Genomic DNA, 24,550 nt, shown 5'->3' on the forward strand with positions numbered 1-24,550 from the left:
CCCAGCATCATTTACTGAACAGGAGATCCTTTCCCCATTGCTGGTTTTTGTTAGGTTTGTTGGAGATCAGATGGTTGTAGATGTGTGGTATTATTTGTGAGGCCTCTGTTCTGTTCTATTGGTCTGTATCTCTGTTTTGGTACCAGTACCATGCTGTTTTTGTTACTGTAGCCTTGTAGTATAGTTTGAAGTCAGGTAGTGTGATGCCTCCAGCTTTGTTCTTTTTGCTTCGGATTGTCTTGGCAATGCAGGCTCTTTTTTGGCTCCATATAAACTTTAAAGTAGTTTTTTCCAATTCTATGAAGAAAGTCATTGGTAGCTTGATGGGGATGACATTGAATCTATAAATTACCTTGGGCAGTATGGCCATTTTCACGATATTGATTCTTCCTATCCATGAGGATGGAATGTTCTTCCATTTGTTTGTGTCCTCTTTTATTTCTTTGAGCAGTGGTTTGTAGTTCTCCTTGTAGAGGTCCTTCACATCCCTTTTAAGTTGGATTCCTAGGTATTTTATTCTTTTTGTAGCAATTGTGAATGAGAATTCACTCATGATTTGGCTCTCTGTTTGTCTGTTATTGGTGTATAAGAATGCTTGTGATTTTTGCACATTGATTTTGTATCCTGAGACTTTGCTGAAGTTTCTTATCAGCTTAAGGAGATTTTGGACTGAGACAATGGGGTTTTCTAAATATACAATTATGTCATCTGCAAACAGGGACAATTTGATTTCCTCTTTTCCTAATTGAATACCCTTTATTTCTTTCTCTTGCCTGATTTCCCTGGACAGAACTTCCAACACTATGTTGAATAGGAGTGGTGAGAGAGGGCATCCCTGTCTTGTGCCAGTTTTCAAAGGGAATGCTTCCAGTTTTTGCCCATTCAGTATGATACTGGCTGTGGGTTTGTCATAAATAGCTCTTATTATTTTGAGATATGTTCCATCAGTACCTAGTTTATTGAGAGTTTTTAGCATGAAGGCTGTTGAATTTTGTCAAAGGCCTTTTCTGCATCTATTGAGATAATCATGTGGTTTTTGTCTTTGGTTTTGTTTATGTGATGGATTACGTTTATTGATTTGTGTATGTTGAACCAGCCTTGCATCCCAGGGATGAAGCCAACTTGATCTTGGTGGATAAGCTTTTTGATGTGCTGCTGGATTCGGTTTGCCAGTATTTTATTGAGGATTTTTGCATTGATGTTCATCAGGGATATTGGTCTAAAATTCTCTTTTTTTGTTGTGTCTCTGCCAGGCTTTGGTATCAGGATGATGCTGGCCTCATAAAATGTGTTAGGGAGGATTCCCTCCTTTTCTATTGATTGGAATAGTTTCAGAAGGAATGGTACTAGCTCCTCTTTGTACCTCCGGTAGAATTTGGCTGTGAATCCATCTGGTCCTGGACTTTTTTTTGGTTGGTAGGCTATTAATTATTGCCTCAATTTCAGAGCCTGTTATTGGTCTATTCAGGGATTCAACTTCTTCCTGGTTTAGTCTTGGAGGGGAGTATGTGTCCAGGAATTTATCTATTTCTTCTAGTTTTTCTAGTTTATTTGCATAGCAGTGTTTATAGTATTCTCTGATGGTAGTTTGTATTTCTGTGGGATAGATGGTGATATCCCCTTTATCATTTTTTATTGCGTCTATTTGATTCTTCTCTCTTTTCTTCTTTATTAGGCTTGCTAGAGGTCTGTCAATTTTGTTGATCTTTTCAAAAAACCAGCTCCTGGATGCACTGATTTTTTGAAAGGTTTTTTTGTGTCTCTATCTCCTTCAGTTCTGCTCTGATCTTAGCTATTTCTTGCCTTCTGCTAGCTTTTGAATTTGTTTGCTCTTGCTTTTCTAGTTCTTTTAATTGTGATGTTAGGGTGTCAATTTTAGATCTTTCATGCTTTCTCTTGTGGGCATTTAGTGCTATAAATTTCCTTCTACACGCTGCTTTAAATGTGTCCCAGAGATTCTGGTACGTTGTGTCTTTGTTCTCATTGGTTTCAAAGAGCATCTTTATTTCTGCTTTCATTTCGTTATTTACCTGGTAGTCATTCAGGAGCAGGTTGTTCAGTTTCCATGGAGTTGTGTTGTTTTGAGTGAGTTTCTTAATCCTGAGTTCTAATTTGATTGCACTGTGGTCTGAGAGACAGTTTGTGATTTCTGTTCTTTTACATTTGCTGAGAAGTGCTTTACTTCCAACTATGTGGCCAATTTTGGAATAAGTGTGATGTGGTGCTGAGAAGAATGTATATTCTGTTGATTTGGGGTGGAGAGTTCTGTAGATATCTTTTAGGTCTGCTTGGTGCAGAGCTGAGTTCAAGTCCTGGATATCCTTGTTAACCTTCTGTCTTGTTGATCTGTCTAATATTGACAGTGGGGTGTTACAGTCTCCCATTATTATTGTGTGGGAGTCTAAGTCTCTTTGTAGGTCTCTCAGGACTTGCTTTATGAATCTAGGTGTTCCTGTATTGGGTGCATATATATTTATGATAGTTAGCTCTTCTTGTTGAATTGATCCCTTTACCATTATGTAATGGCCTTCTTTGTCTCTTTTGATCTTTGTTGGTTTAAAGTCTGTTTTATCAGAGACTAGGATTGCGACCCCTGCTTTTTTTTGCTTTCCATTTGCTTGGAAGTCTTCCTCCATCCCTTTATTTTGAGCCTATGTGTGTCTCTGCATGTGAGATGGGTCTCCTGAATACAGCACACTGATGGGTCTTGACTCTTTATTCAGTTTGCCAGTCTGTGTCTTTTAATTGGGGCATTTAGCCCATTTACATTTAAGGTTAATATTGTTATGTGTGAATTTGATCCTGTCATTATGATGTTAGCTGGTTATTTTGCCCATTAGTTGATGCAGTTTCTTCCTAGCATTGATGGTCTTTACAATTTGGCATGTTTTTGCAGTGGCTGGTACCGGTTGTTCCTTTCCATTTTAGTGCTTCCTTCAGGAGCTCTTGTAAGGCAGGCCTGGTGGTGACAAAATCTCTCAGCATTTGCTTGTCTGTAAAGGATTTTATTTCTCCTTCACTTATGAAGCTTAGTTTGGCTGGATATGAAATTCTGAGTTGAAAATTATTTTCTTTAAGAATGTTGAATATTGGCCCCCACTCTCTTCTGGCTTGCAGGGTTTCTGCTGAGAGATCCACTGTTAGACTGATGGGCTTCCCATTGTGGGTAACCCGACCTTTCTCTCTGGCTGCTCTTGGCATTTTTTCCTTCATTTCAACCTTGGTGCATCTGACAATTATGTGTCTTGGGGTTGTTCTTCTCGAGGAGTATCTTTGTGGTGTTCTCTGTATTTCCTGAATTTGAATGTTGGCCTGCCTTACTAGGTTGGGGAAGTTCTCCTGGATAATATCCTGAAGAGTGTTTTCCAGCTTGGTTCCATTCTCCCCGTCACTTTCAGGTACACCAGTCAAACATTGATTTGGTCTTTTCACATAGTCCCATATTTCTTGGAGCCTTTGTTTCTTTTTACTCTTTTTTCTCTAAACTTCTCTTCTTGCTTCATTTCATTCATTTGATCTTCAATCACTGATACCCTTTCTTCCACTTGATTGAATTGGCTACTGAAGCTTGCGCATGCGTCATGTAGTTCTTGTGCAATGGTTTTCAGCTCCACCAGGTCATTTAAGATCTTCTCTACACTGTTTATTCTAGTTAGCCATTCGTCTAATCTTTTTTCAAGGTTTTTAGCTTCCTTGCGTTAGGTTTGAACATCCTCCTGTAGCTCGGAGAATTTTGTTATTACCAACTTTCTGAAGCCTACTTCTGTCAACTCGTCAAAGTCATTCTCCATCCTGCTTTGTTCTGTTGCTGGTGAGGAGCTGTGATCCTTTGGAGGAGAAGGGGCGCTCTGGCTTTTAGAATTTTCAGCTTTTCTGCTCTGGTTTCTCCCCATCTTTGTGGTTTTTATCTACCTTTGGTCTTTGATGATGGTGACCTACAGATAGGGTTTTGGTGTGGATGTCTTTTTTGTTGATTGTGGGAGGCAAGCCACCCAGGTGCTGAGGCAAGAGACCGAGGACGCAAGCTGTTCCAGTATAATAAAATATAAAACAAGAATAGTTATGCCAGATACGGATCTTAGATATGATTATATATGAATATCATTAATCATTAGTTTGTAGCAATTACTCTTTATTCCAACATTATAATAATCCTCACTCTATAATCATAACCTAGGAAAAACCAGGCCATACAGAGATAGGAGCTAAGGGGACACAGTGAGAAGTGACCAGAAGACAAGAGTGCAAGCCTTCTGTTATGCCCAGACAGGGCCACCAGAAGGGCTCCTTGGTCTAGTGGTGACGCCAGCATCTGGGAAGACGCCCGTTGCCAGGTGGACCACAGTCTAGTGGTAGCAAAAAGTGTCAAGGAACAACACCCGCTACTTAGCAGACCGGGAAAGGGAGTCTCCCTTTCCCCGGGGGAGTTTAGAGAAGACTCTGCTCCTCCACCTCTTGTGGAGGGCCCGACATTAGTCAGGCTTGCCCGCAGTTATCTGGAGGCCTAACCGTCTCCCTGTGATGCTGTGCTTCAGTGGTCACGCTCCTAGTCCGCCTTCATGTTCCATCCTGTACACCTGGCTCTGCCTTCTAGATAGCAGTAGTCAATTAGTGAAAGTACTAAAAGTCTCTGATATGCAGAAATAATGGTGTAAGCTGTCTTTCTCTTTGTCTCCTCTCTCTCTCTGCCTCAGCTGCCAGGCAGGGAAGGGCCCCCTGTCCAGTGGACACGTGACCCACGTGACCTTACCTATCGTTGGAGATGACTCACGCTCTTTACCCTGCCCCTTTTGCTTTGTATCCAATAAATAACAGCGCAGCCAGACATTCGGGGCCACTACCGGTCTCCGCACATTGGTGGTAGTGGTCCCCTGGGCCCAGCTGCCTTTTCTTTTATCTCTTTGTCTTGTGTCTTTATTTCTATACTCTCTCGTCTCCGCACATGGGGAGAGACCCACCGGCCCTATGGGGCTGGACCCTACAGTTGATGTTGATGCTATTCCTTTCTGTTTGTTAGTTTTCCTTCTAATAGTCAGGTCCCTCAGCTGCAGGTCTGTTGGAGTTTGCTGGAGGTCCACTCCAGACCCTGTTTGCCTGGGTTTCACCAGCGGAGGCTGCAGAACAGCAAATATTGCAGAACAGCAAATATTGCTGCCTGATCCTTCCTCTGGAAGCTTCATCTCAGAGGGGCACCTGGCTGTATGAGGTGTCAGTGGGCCCCTACTAGGAGGTGTCTCCAAGTTAGGCTACACGGGGGTCAGGGACCCACTTGAGGAAGCGGTCTGTCCATTCTCGGAGCTCAAACACTGTGCTGGGAGAACCACTGCTCTCTTCAGAGCTGTCAGACAGGGACGTTTAAGTCTGCAGAAGTTTCTGCTGCCTTTTGTTCAGCTATGCCCTGCCCCCAGAGGTGGCGTCTACAGAGGCAGGTAGGCCTCCTTGAGCTGAGGTGGGCTCCACCCAGTTCAAGCTTCCTGGCCGCTTTGTTTACCTGCTCAATCCTCAACAATGGTGGATGCCCCTCCTCCAGCCAGGCTTGCCGCCTTACAGTTCGACCTCAGACTAGCAGTGAGCAAGGCTCTGTGGGCGTGGGACCTGCTGAGCCAGGTGCAGGATATAATCTCCTGGTGTGCCATTTGCTAAGACTTTTGGAAAAGCACAGTGTTTAGGTGGCAGTGTTCTGATTTTCCTGGTACAGTCTGTCACGGCTTCCCTTGGCTAGGAAAGGGAAATCCCCCGACCCCTTGTGCTTCCCGGGTGAGGCGATACCCCGCCCTGCTTCGGCTTGCCCTCTGTGGGCTGCACCCACTTTCCAACTAGTCCCAATGAGGTGTGAACCAGGTACCTCAGTTGAAAATGCAAAAATCACCCATCTTCTGTGTTGATCATGCTGGGAGCTGCAGACCGGAGCTGTTCCTATTTGGCCATCTTGGAACGGACCTCTAATTTTTGTATTTTTAGTAGAGACAGGGTTTCACCATGTTTCCCAGGCTGGTCTCGAACTCATGACCTCAAATGATCCGCCGCCTCAGCCTCCCAATCCTATTCAACCATCTTGGAACAGACCTCTAATTTTTGTATTTTTAGTAGAGACAGGGTTTCACCATGTTGCCCAGGCTGGTCTTGAACTCATGACCTCAAATGATCCACTGCCTCAGCCTCCCAGAGTGCTGGTATTACCAGTTTAAACCACTGCACCCAGCCACAGCAATGCTTTCTAAAATTCATTTTTCTCTCCTCATATCCCTGCAACCTACTCTAAAGTCACTCTTCAACCTTCAACTGTATGGCTTTCCTTATGCCTCCCTGGTTCGCTGTCCTTCTCAATTCCTCTTTATTGAATAGATCAACTTAGACTCTCTTGCTTCACCTTGGTCTGTTTATTTCTTCTCTTTTCCTATTCTCAAAAGCTGCATATCCAAGCTGGCAGACAGAGCTCTCCTTTGAGTGCAGGGAAGTAACTCTCATAAAATAAATCTTGTCCTCAAAACACATTCAAAATCACAGAACAATAAGTTGAATTTCATAATCATAGAGTTGCAGAAGAATCATTTTGTATATTGCTGTGGAAAAATTGTAGACTTCTTTTTGAGCAGGAAACCCAAACTCAAATGCCCACAGGTATGTAATAGAAAAGAAGGCTGGAGACCAAGTGTAAAATAATGACAAATGATGAAGACTGGTGCAGGCATTACTCAGCTCCAACTAAAGATGCCATGTGGGAATGCAGGCTCAGAATTGACATATATTCTGATGTTTTAAGAGAAATTAGAAACCCAGATTTTTGTGCAGAACTTCCTAATTTTAAAAGCACTGTGTGTGTGGGGGGGAAACCTAGGCAAGATTCGGCCCATAATCTTGGCCCAACATTTGGTTTACAACCTCTGATATCAAGGAACCTGTGGTTGGCATTCCCAAGTCCATTTGATGATATCAAGTCAACTTTAGTGTTGTTGCCTGCTTAGGAAGAAGACAAGGAAGAGGGTCTAGAGGAGATATACTATGAGGACATGGAGTCCTTCACAATCTCCAGTGGAAACACTTATTTTGTCTTTGTACCCCTGGAAGAAGAAGAGCATTGCAGGAAGTCCCATTCCACCTTCTCAGCCATGTTCATCAATGACACTTCCAGTGCCAAGTTCATAGAACAAGTGACAATTCCATCGAGACTAATTTTAGAAATTAAAAAACAGTGAGTAAAGAACTATTTTATTCTCATCCTGTTGTTCTGAGTTTTGTTAACAAGGTGAAATATTAAAAAAAAAAGGATTGGGCTGATATCAGTTGGATAAAGAAAAAAATGTAGGTAACTGAAGGAAGGTAGGGGTGAGAAACACAATATAAAATGGCAAAATCCAGGAATTATTTGCAGTCACAGATATCTTCTGTGAGAGTGACCCCCTGCACCCACCTGAGGAGGCTATCTGCTGGCTTGGGCCTTGGAGATAAGATACAGTGTTTTCCCTGACAGATACTTTTTGGTTCTAGTTCCTGGTACATCTGTAATCATAGGCTTCTTTTCTTTTTCTATTTTAATTCTATAGATATACACCATAAATATAAATATCTCATGTATGGTATTTTGTACTCAATATGTGCAAAATATAAGAATGGAACTGTTCACTCATAGAGTATATCCATGCCCATCGCTAGAAGACATGGCCAAAAGATACTACCAAAGAGTTTTGTTGCAGAAAATATAAGAACAATGAAGAATAGAGAAATGACCCATAATCCCACCACTGAGAATTTACTTCCCCTAACTCCCAAGTTTCTGGGCCTTTGTGTTTGAGTTTGGATCAAATGTGGACATTTGTGTTTGCCTTTTGGATGGCATTCTCATTGTCCTCCTGCCTCTACAACGTCATAGGAGGGCTCATCAGCTAGAGATCTCCTGGTTCATTCACCTCCCGTATGTAACATGGGCAGGAGGCTGGAGACAAGGAATGAATGGAGTGCAATCAGGCCTTTGGGCTCTTTCTCCTACACCTCAGCAGCATCTCACCTTGGAAATGTCTCTTGACTCAAACTTCATCCCTCTCCTTCCTCTACCAGAGGCCATCATCTGCCCTCTCCATAGCAGATAGGACAAAGGTCAGCAAGGACTATCACAGGAGCTATTATTTACTGAGTGTATTTAATCCCCTTAATAACTGTGAGAGAGGTACCATACTTAACTCCATTTTACAGATGAAGAAACTGAGGCTCAGAGAGTTAGTCATTTGGCCTAGATCTCCAGGACAGGAAGCAGTTTGATCCAAGATATGAATCCAGACAGACCCTGTAACTCCAGAATCTTGCACCAGCCACTATGCTATCTGGCCTTATGACTAACCAGAAAAAAAATTATCTGTCCAACTGATTGGGTTTGCATACTGAAGGATAACATGCATTCATAAAAGTATGAAAATCATAAGTGAATAGCTCAATGAATTGCCCAAATATGACACAGTTGATACCCAAAGCCCACAAGAAATAGAACCATTACCAACCCTCAAATGTACCCATCCCAAGTCACCACTCTCTCTTCCCCAAAGATAACAAGTATTATAACTTCTGAGTTTATTTTGCTTATTTTTTTAACTTTGTCTAAATTAAGTCTTACAGAACTCACTTTTATTATGTTTATGAGACATATATATTATTGAATGTGGCTAGAGTTCAGTTTTTATTTCTGTATAGTATCCCGTTATAAAAAAAATTATCCATTTTATTAATCCAATTTACTGATACACATTTGGTCTTTCCAATTTGGGCGTATACCAATAATGTTGCTCTGAACATTCTTGTACAAGTCTTCTGGTGAATATATGTGTATATTTCTGTTACATATAGAACTAAGAGTGGAACTGTTGACTCACAGAGTGTGTGTGTCCATATCCGTCTTTAGGAGGTACAGCCAAAAGATACTACCAAGCAGTTTTCAAAAGTGGTTTTTAACAGTTTTACAGTTTATAACAGCATATGAGAACTTCAGTTGCTCCACAACGTCAGTGATATTATCAGTGGTTTTTATTTTAGCTGTTCTGATATAGTTATAGTGGTGTTTCATTGTGGTTTTAATATGTATTCTTCTAATGAGTATGATATTGTATACCTTTTAAAATACTCATTGGGCCATTTGGTTATCTTTTTGGGAAATGCCTAGCAAAATCTTTTGCCTATTATTTTTCTGGTTGATTTTCTGTCTTTTTTAATTAATTTATGGGAATTAATTATATATTCTATAGCCGGGCATGGTGGTGTGTGCCTGTAATTCCAGCTACTCAGGAGGCTGAGGCAGGAGAATCGCCTGAACCTGGGAGGCGGAGGTTACAGTGAACCAAGAGAGTGCTGCTGCACTCCCGACTGGAAGACAGAGTGAAACTCCGTCTCAAAAAAAATTCAATTATATATTCTATATAAGGCTTTGTCAGATAAATAAATGGCAAATGTTCATCCCCTCTCTGCGCTTGCCTTTTCAAACTCTCTTTCAAGGTATATCTTTTAACGAACAGAAGTTCTTGTTTCTAATAAGGTCCAATTCATCAATTTTTAAATTAGGGTTAATTTACTTTGTGCCTTACCCCCAAGGACATGGAGATGTTCTCCAATGTTATATATTTAAAATGTTATTGTTTTCAACTTACATATTAACATCTAAAATCCACCTGGAACTGATTTTTTGTTTACGGTGTGAAATAGGGGTCAAGATTCACTTCTTTCCCATACAGATAACCAGTTGATCCTGAGTCACTTAATGAGGAGACTCTCCTCTCCCCTACTGCTCTGCGACGTGTCTTTTCTAGTTCTCTATGTGTCTATCCAATGACTTCACGCTGCTTTATTACTACAGCTTTACACTAAGTCTTAATATCTGATAGTGTAAGTCCTCCACCTTTAGTCTTCTCCCTCCATTATTCTTGGCTCTTTGTATTTCTACATAATTTTTAAAATTAGCTCAAGTTTCCATAAGACATCTGTGATGTTGTTTCTTGTTATTGCATTGAATCTATAGATCAGTTTTTGGAAACTGACATCTTAACAATACATGGCCAAAAAAGTACTATACATTTTTAAAAGGAAGAAATGATAAGCTGAGAAGCAACATTTGCAACTCACATCAAAGTCAATGACCTTCATGTCCCTAGTATATGAAGAGCTCCTAGAAATTGATTTGTAAAAAAAGAACAGCTATTCACAACAGAGAAATGGGCAAAAGACATTCAGGGACAGTACACAGAAAGAGAAATTAAATACTCTTGGGGTTTTTTGAGGCAAGGTTTCACTGTCGCCCAGGCTGGAGTTCAGTGGCATGACTCACTGCAGCCTTAACCTCCTGAGTAGATGGGACCATAGGCACATGTCACCATGACCAGCTAATTTTTAAAATATTTTGTACAGATGGGGTCTCACCATGTTGCCCAGGCTGGTCTCGAACTCCTAGATTCAAGCAATCCTCCTGCTTCCATCTCCCGAAGTGCTGGGATCATAGGCATGAGCCACAGTGCCCAAACTAAATAATCTTAAGCACATGAAAATATGCTCAGTCTCAATCACAATATGACAAAGTTGTCAAATTTAGACGTCTGACAATATACTCTGAGACTGTGGAGAAATAGGAACATTGCTGATAAGAATACAAATTGCCTTCTAGTGGAAAACAGTTTGGCCATATCTGCCAAAACCACAAATGTATTTTAACCTTTGATTCAGCAATTCCAGTTCAAGATCATTTATCCAAAGAAACACTTCTACATCTGACATACATAATGTCCTCCAGCAGTGGTATGGTTAAAAGAGTAATGGTCCATTTACACAGTGAAATGCAGTGTACCTGGGAAATGAAATGAAGAATGAGGGAAAGGGGGAAGCACTTTGGGTCTCCATATGGAAAGGCCTCTCATGGGTCATGATTGCTGGCAGGGCTGACCCTGGCTGGTCTCTCCCTCAGACTTCGAGCTGGCTTCTTCGAGCACCTCGAGAAGTGGTTTGACCAGTGTTCCCTCAACACCCGGGTCACCGTGGCCACCAAAATCAATGAGCTGGATTCAGAACTGGAGCTGCGTCTGAACCTGCACCAGCCAAGAGCCCAGAAGATTGAAAAAGACATCCACAACGTCAGGGCAGGTACAGACGCTGCCTGGGAATGTCTGCCCTGCCCCCAGCCCCTTCTTCAGCGTCTGCTTCACTGCGGCTCCATGTTCATTAGCTGCCCCAGTTTGTACCATGCAATGTTTAGCATGTTCTCATCACACCATGGAAGATGTACATGAGGGTTCGCACCTCTGAGGCTTGCAGAAAAAGGTAGTACTCAGAATCCTCCTGTGAGATTTTTTTCTCATTTCCATTTTTTTTTCAAGAGGGTGTTATAGTTGAAAACAAAGAGTGTTGTACTGTTTTAGCTGTTGGAACGCAGATCTGCTCATACACCTGTCAGATACACACCTGCATGGTGGATGTTCTAGAGGCAAGCTCATAGCTCAGGGATTAGAGCTCTCAGTTTCAACTCCTGTGACCGTGTGACCCTGTACAGGTTACCTGACCTCTCTGACTCCTCTCTCACCTGCAGAAGGGGTTGATAGAGGTGTTAAGGAGGTGGTGATAAACCCTTTTAAAATGGTATAGTAAGGAATCATGAACACCTCGTACAAGATACAGCCTCCAAAAGTGGTAGCCATTATTTCTACTTTATCATTTATCATACTTAAAAATACATGCATTTCACACCTATGTGGTGGACTCTGTTCATGCGGAGCGGGGGGGCATGTTTTCAGTAGGATCCTTCAATGACCTCTGTTGGTTTTTCACCCAAATTATACTCCAACTCCTTCAAAGCCCTTTAGAGCTATCAGAGAGCCCCGTCACTAACCCATGCAAACTCCTATTCCTGGAGCAGGGAAAGAGTTGTGCAAGTTGACAACTGGCCTTGAATCCCAGCGTTTGTGGGCTCAGGCAACTTGTGTGGCATTTGGAACCTCATTGTTCTCATCTGGAAAACGTGTGTGCTAAATGCACTGAGGAATAAAAAGGATTCTATGCGCACTGAGTAAAACCTCCCTGAAGGCTGGCTCCCTTTCTTTCCCAGGGCCCCTGACCCAATAGACAGTGTGGAAAACAAGGCCAGAGAAGCGAAGTCCCAGCATCTCACCATTCATTTTTGGCAGAGCTGAGACCACAGCACTTCCACCACTTCAGACGATAGTGGGATCAGACGGGAGGTGGTAGGGGTGGGGGGGGTCTAGGGACTCTCTGCTCATTTAAAGGCCCATGATGGAGCCCTGGAAGCCCAGTCCTTGTTCTTGCCACTCCACCTTGGAAGACAGTTGGAATTCAGGCTCACTGGACATAAGTATCCGCTGATGTTAAGGAGCAAACTCAGACTGCTCAGTGCTGTACTTGCTCTTACCCACCAGACCCTCTCACCTAGATCTCAGCCCTCCCCAACACCCCCTGCCCATCCTGCCTGCTACTCAGCTGCTCCCCAGACTCTCCATCTTCCTAGCTCTGTTCCCTCTGCTCCAGGCAGGGTGTCTCCACAAACAGAAGCTCCCTGCTCATGGCCAGGCCTCCTCTCCAGCCCAAGCCCTGATGAAGGCAACAGGGGCAGGACAAGGGGCCTTGACCTGAATCGTTCCTGTTCTGCAGCTGGCCCGGAAGAGGCAGCAGGCGGGCCTTGTTCCAGGAAAGCAATGTGCTGAGGTGAATCAGGTCCCGGGGCCCCAGCTCTCTTAATCCTTTTTCAGCCGAGCTTTTGCTTCATCAAGAGCGGTTGGACAGCCATTGTGCTGGGGTGATCGAGACGCTGAAGAAGAAGCGGCTGATGTTCTGCCAGTTCCAAGAAGAGCAAAACGTGAGGAGCAAAAACTTCCGCCTTAAGATCTATGACATGGAACACATCTTCTTGAATGCCACCAGGAGCCAAAAGTAAGGGGTCCTGGGAGTCTCCACCCCAGCCATGTGGCTCTGGAATCCCAGTTTGGCTGCTGCTTTCAAAGGAGCCCTCCTCCCTGTAGACAAAAAGCAGAAGGCACCTCCAGAGCCTTCTTTTGAGTTAAACTCTTCAAGAGAGTCAAGTCAAACTCTGTGTGGAATATTGCTTGGGAGGGCAGGGAGTGAGCAGCCAGAGAGTAAAGAATATACACAGGCAGCATGCAAGGGTGCACACCATGTGCTGTGAAATATCAGTGGTAGAGAAGACCACTTCCCCTCAGGAAAAATCAGGGAGGGCTTCCTGCAGGAGGCAGCATTGAAGATGAACTCAGAGGAGCCCTGAATGGAGAAAGATGGGAGAGGGTTGAATTCCACAATCAGTGAAAGAGCACTGGCCCAGCTCAGTGTAGGAGTGTGCTCAGGGCAGAGCAAGGGGCTCCAGAGAGGCCATTTGGGTTATGAGATGGAGGCCTCAGGCGGGTCACAGGAAGGAGACTGGCAAGTGTCTACGCAGCCATCAGGCACATGAGGGACAGCTGTTTCTGGTGGACTTGGTTGTAAAGAGGACACTCGCAGGGCACTCTTTTGGGGTATCATGGGTGCAGGAGCCACCTTGCTGGGGGTCAGACACAGCCCACTGGAGTAGGGACAAACCAGTAGGATCTTCTGGGATTCTTTCACCAATTTGATGTACTCTGATCCAGCACACCCAGAATGTGTGCTGCAGACACTGGAATTTTGAACTTCCTTCTACTGCCACCTTTGCTACCCAGAGAAGCTGGGTAGCTGGGCACTGCTTGTGGAGCCCAAATAGATTCCCAGGTTGTCCTTTCAGGCCCAGGTCACCACCCTCCCCTCTCATGCCCCCCAAACTGGTCACCCGTCAGTGTTGTGCCCCTAGGAAGGTCACCTATCACCACCTGCCCCTCCCATGTCCCCAGGATGCTCACCATCACCACCTGTCCCTCCTGTGTCCCCAGGCTGGTCATTATCATGACCGGCCCCTCCCTTGTCCCTCAGGCTGATCACCATCACCACCTGCCCCTCCCTTGTCCCCCAAGGTTGTCCCTCATCACTGTCCTGTTCCTCCTCTGTCTCCCACAGGCTGGTCACTCTCAGCAACACACTGCACCAGGAGTTGCTTAGCTATGTTGATGTCACCCAGGTGTCCCTGCGCAGCTTCCGGCAGTACTTGGAGGAGAGTCTGGGCAAACTCCGTTACTCAAATATTGAGTTCATCAGACACTGCAGGTGGGAGCCAGTGTCCAGGGCCTCTTCAGGCCACCTGAGTTTCTCTATTGGGATGTGGTCTTGTTTCCCCCTTAATTTTTAGTTTTGACAAAATATACATAACATCAAACTTAACATCTTAACCATTTTTAGGTGCACAGATCAGTGGCATTAAGGATATCCTGGTTGTTGTGCTACCATCACCACCACTGGTCACCAGAACTTTTTCATCTTCCCAAACTGAAACTCTGTACCATTAAACAAGAACTCCCCATTCCTCCTTCCCCATGGCCCCTGGCAACCACCATCCTCCTTTCAGTTTCTATGAATTTGAAACCTCTAGGTACTTCGTATAAGTGGAATCATATATTTGTCCTTTTCTTGTCTGGCTCATTTCATTTAGCATAGTGTCTTCAAGGTTCATCCATGTATCATGTATCATGTGTCACAAAATCATTCCTTTTTAAGGCTGAATAATGTTCCATTGTGTGTATATATCACATTTTGTTTACCCATTCATCTTTGATGGGCATTTGGGTTGTTTCCATCTTTTGGCTATTGTGAATAATGGTGGTAGGAACATTGGTGTACAAATACCTGTTCAAGGTCCTGGTTTTAATTATTTTGGGTATTTCCTAGAAGTGGAATTGCTGGATTAAATGGTAATTCTATGTTTAACTTTGAGAGGAACCATCACACTGTTTCCACAGCAGCTGCACCATATTCATTCTCACCAGCAATGCACAAGGGTTCCAGTTTCTCTACATTATCACCAACGCTTGTACTTTCTGGTGTTTTTTGTTTTTTATAATAGACCTGTTAATGGGTGTGAGGTGTTTCTATGTTGTGGTTTTGATTTGCATTTCCCTGACGATTAATGCTGTTAACCTTTCCATGTGTTTATTGGCCATTCTTTCCCCTTATTTTTACCCCTGCAATCTTAATCCTGGATGAAAGTAATCGTAGATTTAGTCTTTGACATTTTTGAAAGGCTGTATTTATTTTTTAAGGCTTATGCTATTTTAAAAATCACAAATCTTTTAATCATTAGAGCATAATCAAACACAGATTGTATATAAAGTACAAAGTGGAAGCCCTCCAAAAATATATTTTCTATGTGCCTGTACTTACGTATACGTGAGCAAAAAATTGTTAGTTTTGTACAGAAATGGAATCCTAGTATACATGCTGACCCACAGCCCGCCACTACCAGCATCACTGAATCATGGTGATGTAGGGAGTAAAGGAACTTCCTTTCCACCCCTGAAGTTTCAACAATTTGAGCCAGTAAAACAAGGGCGAACACAGTGGTTCAAGCCTGTAATCCCAGCATTTTGGGATTCCGAGGCGGGCGGATCACCTGAGGTCAGGAGTTCGAGAATAGCCTTGCCAACATGGAGAAACTCTGTCTCTACTAAAAATACAAAAATTAGCTGGGCATGGTGGCAGACGCCTGTAATCCCAGCTACTTGGGAGGCTGAGGTAGGAGAATTGCTTGAACCTGGGAGGCGGAGGTTGCCGTGAGCTGAGATCACACCACTGCACTCCAGCCTGGGAGACAGAGTGAGATTCCATCTCAAAACAACAACAACAAACAATAAAGATGATAAACAGATTAATGGGAAACCAATTTATTAACATGCAAGTGTGTAGGTGTCACACAAAGTTTGAAACTCAAACAAAGACCAGGTGGTTGAAGCTTAAATAGCCTCTTCATAGGAGAGTGAGAAATGGGAGATGTAGGAAATTTTAGAGGAAGGGTAAATGATGTTTAGGGGAGATTAATGGACCCAAAGAACAGACAATAGCCTGGGACCAATTCTGTCTGGGCTCTGGTGTCAACTCCAGTCTTCCTTCCTACAACTATGCATCAGTTTCTCCTGGTTGATGAGATATCTGGGGAAGGGATTCACAACAGTTGAATATCTTCTGGAGGATCCAGCCTTCAGGTAGACAGGTGAACTTTAGAGAAAGCTCTTCCCTGCATTTGCTGCTCCCCAGGTACTCTCAGTTTGAAGTTCAAAGCAGCACATTTTTGGTTTCATTTTCTGAGCCCCAAGAGTGGGCACGTTGCATGTCAGTATCTGCAAAGCTTGCATTTGTTTTAAATATTATTAAGATTTTTCTGATTCTAAAAATAGAAGTTTTAAAGAAAATTTGGAAAGTAGTGAAAACTAGAACTATAATTTGACATGTTAATCATCTCTACCTTGCCTATCTCTGCATCTGTCTTGTATATTTTAGCTTCATTCTAGCTAATTTCTTTATATTATTCTTCCTAGTCACTGATTCACTCTGTAACTGTGTTGAACCTCCTGCAAATCTATTCACTGAGTTTTCAATTTTAATTATTATAGTTTCCATTTGTAGATATATACACATACATATGTATATATATATACACATATATACATATATATATATATTTGAGACAGAGTCTTGCTCTCTCACCCAGGCTGGAATGCTGAGGCACAGTCTCCACTTACTGCAACCTCCACCTCCTGGATTCAAGTGATTGTCCTGCTTCAGCATCCCGAGTAGCTGGGACTACAGGCATGTGCCACAATGCCCAGCTAATTTTTATATTTTTAGTAGAGACAGGGTTTCACCATAGTGGCCAGGCTGGTCTTGAACTCCTGACCTCAAGTGATCCACCCGCCTCGGCCTCCCAAAGTGCTGGGATTACAGGTGTGAGCCACCACTCTCTGCCCGTTTATAATTACATTTGATACTTTTTCAAAACTGCCTGCTTCTTCTTCATATTTTGAAGCTTACTTTTTATTCCTTTAAACGTCTTAACCCTAGTTATTTTATAGTCTATATCTGATATTTCTAATATCTAAGGGTTTTGGGGAGGTCTGTTTCTGTTCTCTATTGTTTTACTGTTTCTCATGCATGGTATCTGGTATCTTGATTCCTTATCAATTTTTAAAACTACGAGTCACTAATTTTCCTTGGGACTTTATCTGTGGCATTCTTTGAGGCCTGGAGTGGACATTGCATTCCTTGAGAGAGAATCCTTATTTGTTTCTGCTGGGTAGCCAGGGAGCACTACCTACCCAGGACCAATTAGAAATCTCTGCTTGAGGTTTTTTGGGTCACTCCAGAGAACATGAATTCATTTTGTAAATGTATGTGAAGTCTAGTTTGTGTGATGAATTTTCAGGGGACAGAGATCTTTTCTTTCCTCTTTGCCCTTGGATCTAGACAGGCAAGAGTCCTGGTATCTGGTGGGGTTCATTTCTTCCTCAGTCTTATAATGCAAAGGTTGTCCTCTGGATCCAGCTCTAGGCTATCTCTTCACCTGTGCAGTCATCAAGACTGAAACTCCAAGTCTCTGGTGCAAAGTCTTGGCTTCTGGTGCTGGTGCTGCCCACATTCCAAGCTCCTTCTAGTTTCACTTCATCTGGAATTCTTTTTTTTTTTTTTTTTTTTTTTTGAGGTAGAATCTTACTCTGTCAGCCAGGCTGGAGTGCAGTGGCGCAATCTTGGCTCACTGCAACCTCTCCCTCCTAGGCTTAAGAAATCCTTCCATCTCAGCCTCCCAAGTAGCTGGAATCACAGGCACATGCCACCACACCTGGCTAATTTTTTTACTTTTTGTAGAGACAGGGTCAGGCTGCCCAGGCTAATCTTGAACTCCTGGCCTCAAGTGATTTTCCTGCCTCAGCCTCCCAACTTCTGGGATTACAGACATGAGCCACTGCGCCTGGCAAGTTCATGTGGAATTCTTACCTTTACACAGTTCCAAGAAAGCTATTTTTATTTCGAATTTTGTTTCAGTTGGGTCTGTTAGAGTCTCCAACCTGATGAACTGACAAAAATGGAAATTCTGCACCATTTATGAATCCTACTCCTGTCCTTAAGCTATCTGCATTCATTTTCCCACATCTTGAACTCTAACTGGAAGCCTAGATGAAAAGTGTATGTCAGCCACAGTATTTGGGATAGATGAGAACTCTCAGGTCTGATCTGTGGCTTTTATTTCTCTTTGATTATTTTCAGATTGTTTTCAGAGGGAGGCAACTTTTCTCCTAAAGAAATCAATTCACTGTGTTGCCGACTGGAGAAGGAAGCTGCCCGGATAGAGTTGGTTGAAAGTGTCATCATGCTCAACATGGAGAAGATGGAGAACGAGTACCTGGACCAGGTAGGGCCCCCAGCCAGGCCCCAGGCCAACCGGTTCCACAGTATCCCTTGCTCAACTCCCTCTGAAGGGAGGGCCAAGCCCTCCATCCAACCATTCACTGGGCCTGTCCCCCTCCTCTTTCAGAGTCCAAAAGGTCCAAATTAAACCCCTGTCCTTTACCCTTTATCTCTCTGTACAGGCCAATGATGTCATCAACAAGTTTGAAAGCAAATTCCATAACCTGTCTGTGGACCTTATTTTCATAGAGAAAATCCAGCGGTTGCTGACGAATCTGCAAGTGAAAATCAAGTGCCAGGTAGGATAGATTCATTCTTCATCAAGGATCTTTATCACACACACCTGCACACCAGGCACTGTCCCCGGTGCTGGGAGGCCATTGTGGTCTCTGTCTCGTGCGTGGGACTTGCTCTCCAGCCAGGAAGACAGACACAATCTTTTTTTTTTTTTTTTTTTTTGAGACAAGGGTCTTGCTTTGTCGCTCAGGCTGGAGTGCAGTGGCATGAACACAGCTCACTGTAGCCTCAACTTCCTGGGCTCAAGAGATCCTCCAACCTCAGTCCCACAAGTAGCTGGGACTATAGGCACACGCCACCATGCCCAGCCAATTTTTTCTATTTTTTGTAGAGATGGGGTCTCCCTATGTTGCCCAGGCTGATCTTGAATTCCTAGGCTTAAGCGATCCTCCTGCCTCAACCTCCCAAAGTGCTGGAATTACAGACATGAGCCACTGCGCCTGGCCAAAAATAAAATCTTAATAACTGCTAATGTTTACTAGTTATTGAGCACCATGCATCCTGCTAAGCAACTTATTTTGATTAGCTGTGTTAGTCCTCACAAGAACTATAGGAGGCAAGTACTGTTTTTTATCTCCATTTTAGAGATAAACTGAGACAGTATTTTAGTGACTTAGGTAGGAACACAGAGCTCTTAAAGGGTAAAGTCAAAATGTGAACCCAGGTCTGACCGACACCAGAGCTTATGGCCTTAACCACAAACAGGCCATCTATGCAACAGAAGGAGAAGTTAGCTGCGTGGGGATTGAGGGGCCAGAGGACTTAACCTGGGCTAAGAAAGTGGAGATTCCAGAGGCTTGAGGGAGAAGTAGGAACCAGCCAGGTGGGCGGTAGGGAGTGAAACATTCTGGAGAGATGATGGAGAAAATCCAGGGGGCTGGAGCCCAGGACTGCAAGAGTGCGAAGGAGAGAGTGGGGAGCTCTGTGGTTGGAGAGCACCAGCGGGCAGACAGTGGGGGCCTGGGAAGGGTTCGGGTGGGGCTGTGTGCTTAGGGCTGCACTTGGAGGGTGGGGGTCCTGGCTGCTGACCACAGAAAGGCTGGAGGTGGGTAGGAGTGAGGCAGAAGTGCGAGGCTGATGGGGAGAGAATCATGGCCTGGGCACAATGTCAGCAGGGACACATTCTGATTCCAGAGCTGAGTGGAAGTGGGATGGGAGGGACTTGGGGTACACTGGAAATGAAGGGCCTGGGTTATCTGCATAGGTCAATGCCCATTCAGGGAGCAATGTTTGAGGACCCACTAGGGCTAGGACAAGCCGAGGTGAGGACAGACTTGTCTTTTGGGAGTGGCAAGTGCAGTTCGATAAAAGAAGGGTTTGCTGGCATCTCAGGCTCTGAGATAGGGACTCCAGACCCAGCTTCCTGCCCATTTCACCCCAGGAAGCATTTAATTCATCTGTCTGTGAAATGGGAATCATAAAAGCAATTCCTAATATTATGGCACCAATAAAGGAGCTGATATGTGCTAAACTCATGACATAGTCCCTGGAGCATAGTGAATCCTCAATAAAGGTAGGCTCTGGTGGAGGCCCCAGATGAACCTCTCAGGACTGGCTTCCAGTCATTCCAGAAGGAGCAGGAGGCAGCTGCAGGGAGCAGAGCCCACGGCTCCAGGGCATGTCACCACACTCTTGTTTGAGGAGTATATTCCTAATGGGCCTCCAGCTGGTGCTGGCACTGATTCTTTTTTCTGAGCTATCTGGGGACTGTTCACAGTGTACAGGGGTTGCATTTCAAAATATCTAACACCTGTAATAAACAAAATACATTTCCATCATGGACAATACTGAGAATATGAACAAATACAAAACAGAGAGTAAACTGTAATTCTGCTACACAGCATAACCCCGTTTAAGATTTCAATTCATTTTTTAAGTTTTTTTCCTATACATGAAAAGATGGGGATATGCCAAAATTGGCTGTTTGCTATTTATACCAGTTTTATAAGCTGTATAATCTTTAAATATTCTGCAAAGACACTATTTTGATGGCTTCTCTGTCATGGATGTGTTGACATTTTTACTTAAGCATTCCTTTCTGGAGGAACATTTGGTGAATTTTGCTTCTTGTTATGAAAGGTGATGCTGTGAGAAGTGCACTTGCCAGGACAGTCTGACTGCATCCTTCGGACACCTCCTGGAAGCCACAGTCCTGGGTCAGGGCATGACCTTTCTATGGCTCTCTAAGCTTTCCAGGGAGTTTTTACAGCCTTGGCTCTGCACTGCTGGAGCAGAGCCTGTGCACTTGCCAGGACAATCTGACTGCATGCATCCTTAGGGCGCCTCATGGAAGCCACAGTCCTCAGTCAGAGCATGACCTTTCTATGGCTCTCGAAGCTTTCCAGGGAGTCTTTACAGCCTTGGCCCTGCTAAAGCGGAGCCTGTCCTCCCAACTCCCTCACCACATTCTGGGGTGCCAATTTTGCTTGAACCTTACTTATTTGAGAGGGGAAAAATCTTTTTAATTCGTATCAATGTCTGGTAAACCTGCATATTTTTCCCTGATTTCATTTTTTTCAGTGCTTAATCAGTTTCTCAGATGGTATGTTTCACAGAACGTTTCCCAGATCACAATATGTATTCTAGAAACAAAATCTCAGAACCTCTGGTTTTCTAGGTGGCAAAATCCAATTCGCAAACAAATGGATTAAATTTCTCTCTGCAACAGCTTCAGAACAAGATAAAAACTTGTCAAGAGTCCAGGGGAGAGAAAACCGTAAGTGTTCAATAGATTCTGCATGTGAATAATAAAGATATATCATGCTAAAGTCATAAATGTGAAATAAACTTACATGTGTGTATAGGATTTCTCCAGCACAAGGTTGGTGGGGTGGGGGGACATCTCTGAGCCTTCCTACTTAACCCCTGTTTCATGGAATCAAGAAAGGAACAAAAGAGAAAGCAGCCACTGTTCTCCACCCCCAACCCCTCCCAGGCAAGCATGGAGCAGCGTCTAGTGATGGGGGAGGCCTGAGTCTGGCTTCCTCTGACCTCACTCCCTTGGGATGTCACCAGGTGTCTCTTGCTGTAAGGAGAACTCAGTCCCAGATGCATAACAGAAGCAGGGCCCTGCCCCCTGAACAGCCACTTTTTGTTTGACTTTCCACTTGCTTTTTTTTTTTTTTTTTTTTTTTTTTTGAGACGAAGTCTCACTCTGTCACCAGGCTGGAGGGCAGTGGCACAATCTCAGCTCACTGCAACCTCTGCCTCCGGGTTCAAGTGATTATACTGCCTCAGCATCCCGAGTAGCTGGGACTACAGGCACCTGCCACCATGCCCGGCTAATTTTTGTATTTCTAGTAGAGACAGGGTTTCACCATGTTAGCCAGGCTGGTCTCAAAACTCCTGACCTCAAGTGACCCGCCCGCATCAGCCTCCCAAAGTGCTGGGATTACAGATGTAAGCCATCGCATCCGGCCTCACTTGCTTCTTTTGATCGTAGCACAGAAACTGGTTTTCTCTGTTTAAAGTATGAAAAGTCAGAATTGGAACAGAGTTTGTGGGGAGCGTGGTTCCAAGCGTTCGCCTGGCCCTGATCCTCAGAGTAGGTCTCTGGATGTCTACGTGCTGCTTTTTCTGCCATGAGTGCACGACTGTGTCCCCCAGTGAATGACAGCACACCCTTCAATGATGGGGGACATCAGGAGTTCTCTTCCTGAATCTACGGGTTCAACTCCGGGCAAATGACTTAAACTTGCTCAGCTCGGTCTCCCCTGGCCTGTCACCCAGGTCACACCAGGGAACCATTCCTGAACAGTCCAGCCAGCTGCTCCCAGAACCAGACACCCCAGCCTGAAGGTTCTGGAGTGGGAAGCTTTCTCCTCACCATTCTCTGTCTTTTCTCTACCATTTCAGTGACTCTGAGTTGCAGTTCTATTATTAGCACTGAGAGGACGTTTATTTTTCTGTCTTTATTGCTTTTTCTTATATAGTATATTGCATGACTCTTGAAAAAAGCGTAAACACTTACAAAGCATAGTTTGCAGGATAAATGTCCCTCTCAGTATTCTCATTTTGCACTGAGGCACTCTAAACCCTGTTATGTATATGCATGCACTTGTTTCTACACATCCACTGAGATTACTTGCCTTGCAGTGCAGATGTGCAGAGGAAGGGTGGCTCCTATATTTTGCCTGTGACTTGCCTGATCTCCCTTATGAACCCCCTAATGAGGAGCAGGGGGAAGATGAGGTTAATCAGCTGTAACACTTCAACAGGCTCTTTAAGGCAGCTCTACCTCTCCAGAACAGAAACGTCCAGTCTCTCACATCCTTGCCTCCCAACCCCTGCTCTGTCCTCTCCTGTTAGGGTGTTGGGTGGGTGCCAGGGGCTTGCCCAGCCTCCCAGCCAGGTGAGGAGCATGTGAGCATGGGTGTGCGGGCATTCCTGTGTTGACAGAGGAGGCTGGCTGGACAGTCTGCAGAGTGGTGATTAGGGGACAAGAGTGATGCCTTGAATGTGTGGTGAGAGGGAAGATCCTCACCGTCGCATTCCTGTACACCTGTGGGGTGCTGCTCCAAGAGGGTGCGTGTTAGACATTGCCATGGAGATGGCCAGATCACTCTCCTGCACACTCCTGCACACCCTTGCCACCTGGGTCAAATGTTTCCTTCTAAACATAGAATGTGAGAGCCAGAGGAGATCCTAGGGAATATTTTGTGTCCCCATCTTACAGATGGGGAGACCAAGTTGAGCAAGTTTAAGTTATGTGCCCAGAGTTGAACCTGTAGATCCAGGAAGAGAACTCCTGATGTTCCCATCAGTGAAGGGTGCGCTGTCCTTCATTGTGAAGTGAAGGCTGCCTAGCAGAGCCAGCCCAGCCTTCCCTACTCCCCAAGGGCCTTCCCTGCATGTGAGGAGCCTCCATCAAGCCAAGAGGCATCCTCACCAGCCCAGCCCCTGTTTCCGCACTTCCCACAGAATCTACCCACCCTCCTGCAGTCTGCTTCCTTGGGGCTTTCTTCCTCCCTTTTCGCACCAGACAGTGACCACAGAAGAACTCCTTGGCTTCGTCCAAACTTGGAAAGAAAAACTGAGCCAGAGGATTCAGTACCTTAACTGCAGCCTGGACAGGGTGTCCATGACTGAACTGGTCTTTACCGTAAGGAATGGGATAGGGTGGCAGGAAAGGGTGGGTGAGCTGTTGTCTGGGCTCCCAGGAGACCTGCAGGGCTCAGTAGAGCCAAAGGGAAGAGGGGACTCCCAGGCCTCCGTGGGACATCAGGCTTACTGAGATGCTGCGGAAAGATCACAAGCTATGAAGTCAGAGCTGGATTCTAATCCCCAGTGGGCCACTTCCTTGCATTGGTCTTGGAGGAGACCCCTCAGCTCCTGGCACTACCTCACCTGCTCCATCAGGACCCTCACTCACCCTATCCACGGAATCTCAAACCAGTCCCACCTCTCAGCCTCTTCCTTCCCACCTGCATCCAGGGGCAGCCCTGGCTTCTCCCCATGGCACCCCTAACACCTCATCCAGACCCCTGCCTCTTGTCCAGCTGATGCCCACATCCTCTCACATCTCCCATGGTCCGTTCCCCGAACATGGCCGGAAGAGGCTGGTCTGACCATGTCACTTCCCTACCCTCGAGGCAAAGTCCAAACCCTTTCACTGGACACACAGCAGCCTCCGTGGCTTGTCCTCCATGCCTCTTCATCCCTCTCACTCCGTCTAAGATGTCACTCCCCACCAAGCCTCCTCTCACCCCCTGGTCTGGGTCGGGGTCTCCTGGCCCATAGCACCTCCCACTTCCCCACGCGGTGGGGTCTCCATTTCGGTTGCTGTCTGCCCCGAGACTGCAAGCCTCTATGGGCAGAGCCTGCATCACCCCCACCCCTGCCCACACCTCACATTGGGCTGAGATGCTCAGCCAACTTCCAGGGAAGGGCCTGACAGCCAATGTCTGCAGAGTAGAGCACTGCTAGGCCCTGCTCTCACCACCAAGCCTTGACCAGCCTTCCTTCC

At 44.9% G+C, this 24,550-nt stretch overlaps 1 protein-coding gene across 11 annotated transcripts in view; it reads left to right on the forward strand.

Moving 5' to 3' along the window:
* The window catches only part of CCDC180 (coiled-coil domain containing 180), a 98,575-nt gene that overhangs the window by 58,389 nt on the left and 15,636 nt on the right, over positions 1-24,550 (forward strand). For all 11 annotated transcript variants that reach the window (XM_063714325.1, XM_054520314.2, XM_063714326.1 and 8 more), the window contains 8 exons: positions 6,966-7,192; positions 10,934-11,109; positions 12,726-12,906; positions 14,017-14,163; positions 18,148-18,292; positions 18,471-18,587; positions 21,203-21,301; positions 23,567-23,686. In XM_063714325.1, coding sequence (XP_063570395.1) covers positions 6,966-7,192; positions 10,934-11,109; positions 12,726-12,906; positions 14,017-14,163; positions 18,148-18,292; positions 18,471-18,587; positions 21,203-21,301; positions 23,567-23,686 — 1,212 coding nt within the window. The remainder of the gene's footprint in view (positions 1-6,965; positions 7,193-10,933; positions 11,110-12,725; positions 12,907-14,016; positions 14,164-18,147; positions 18,293-18,470; positions 18,588-21,202; positions 21,302-23,566; positions 23,687-24,550) is intronic.

This window comes from Pongo abelii, chromosome 13 (assembly GCF_028885655.2).
Source record: "Pongo abelii isolate AG06213 chromosome 13, NHGRI_mPonAbe1-v2.0_pri, whole genome shotgun sequence".
Taxonomy (NCBI): domain Eukaryota; kingdom Metazoa; phylum Chordata; class Mammalia; order Primates; family Hominidae; genus Pongo; species Pongo abelii.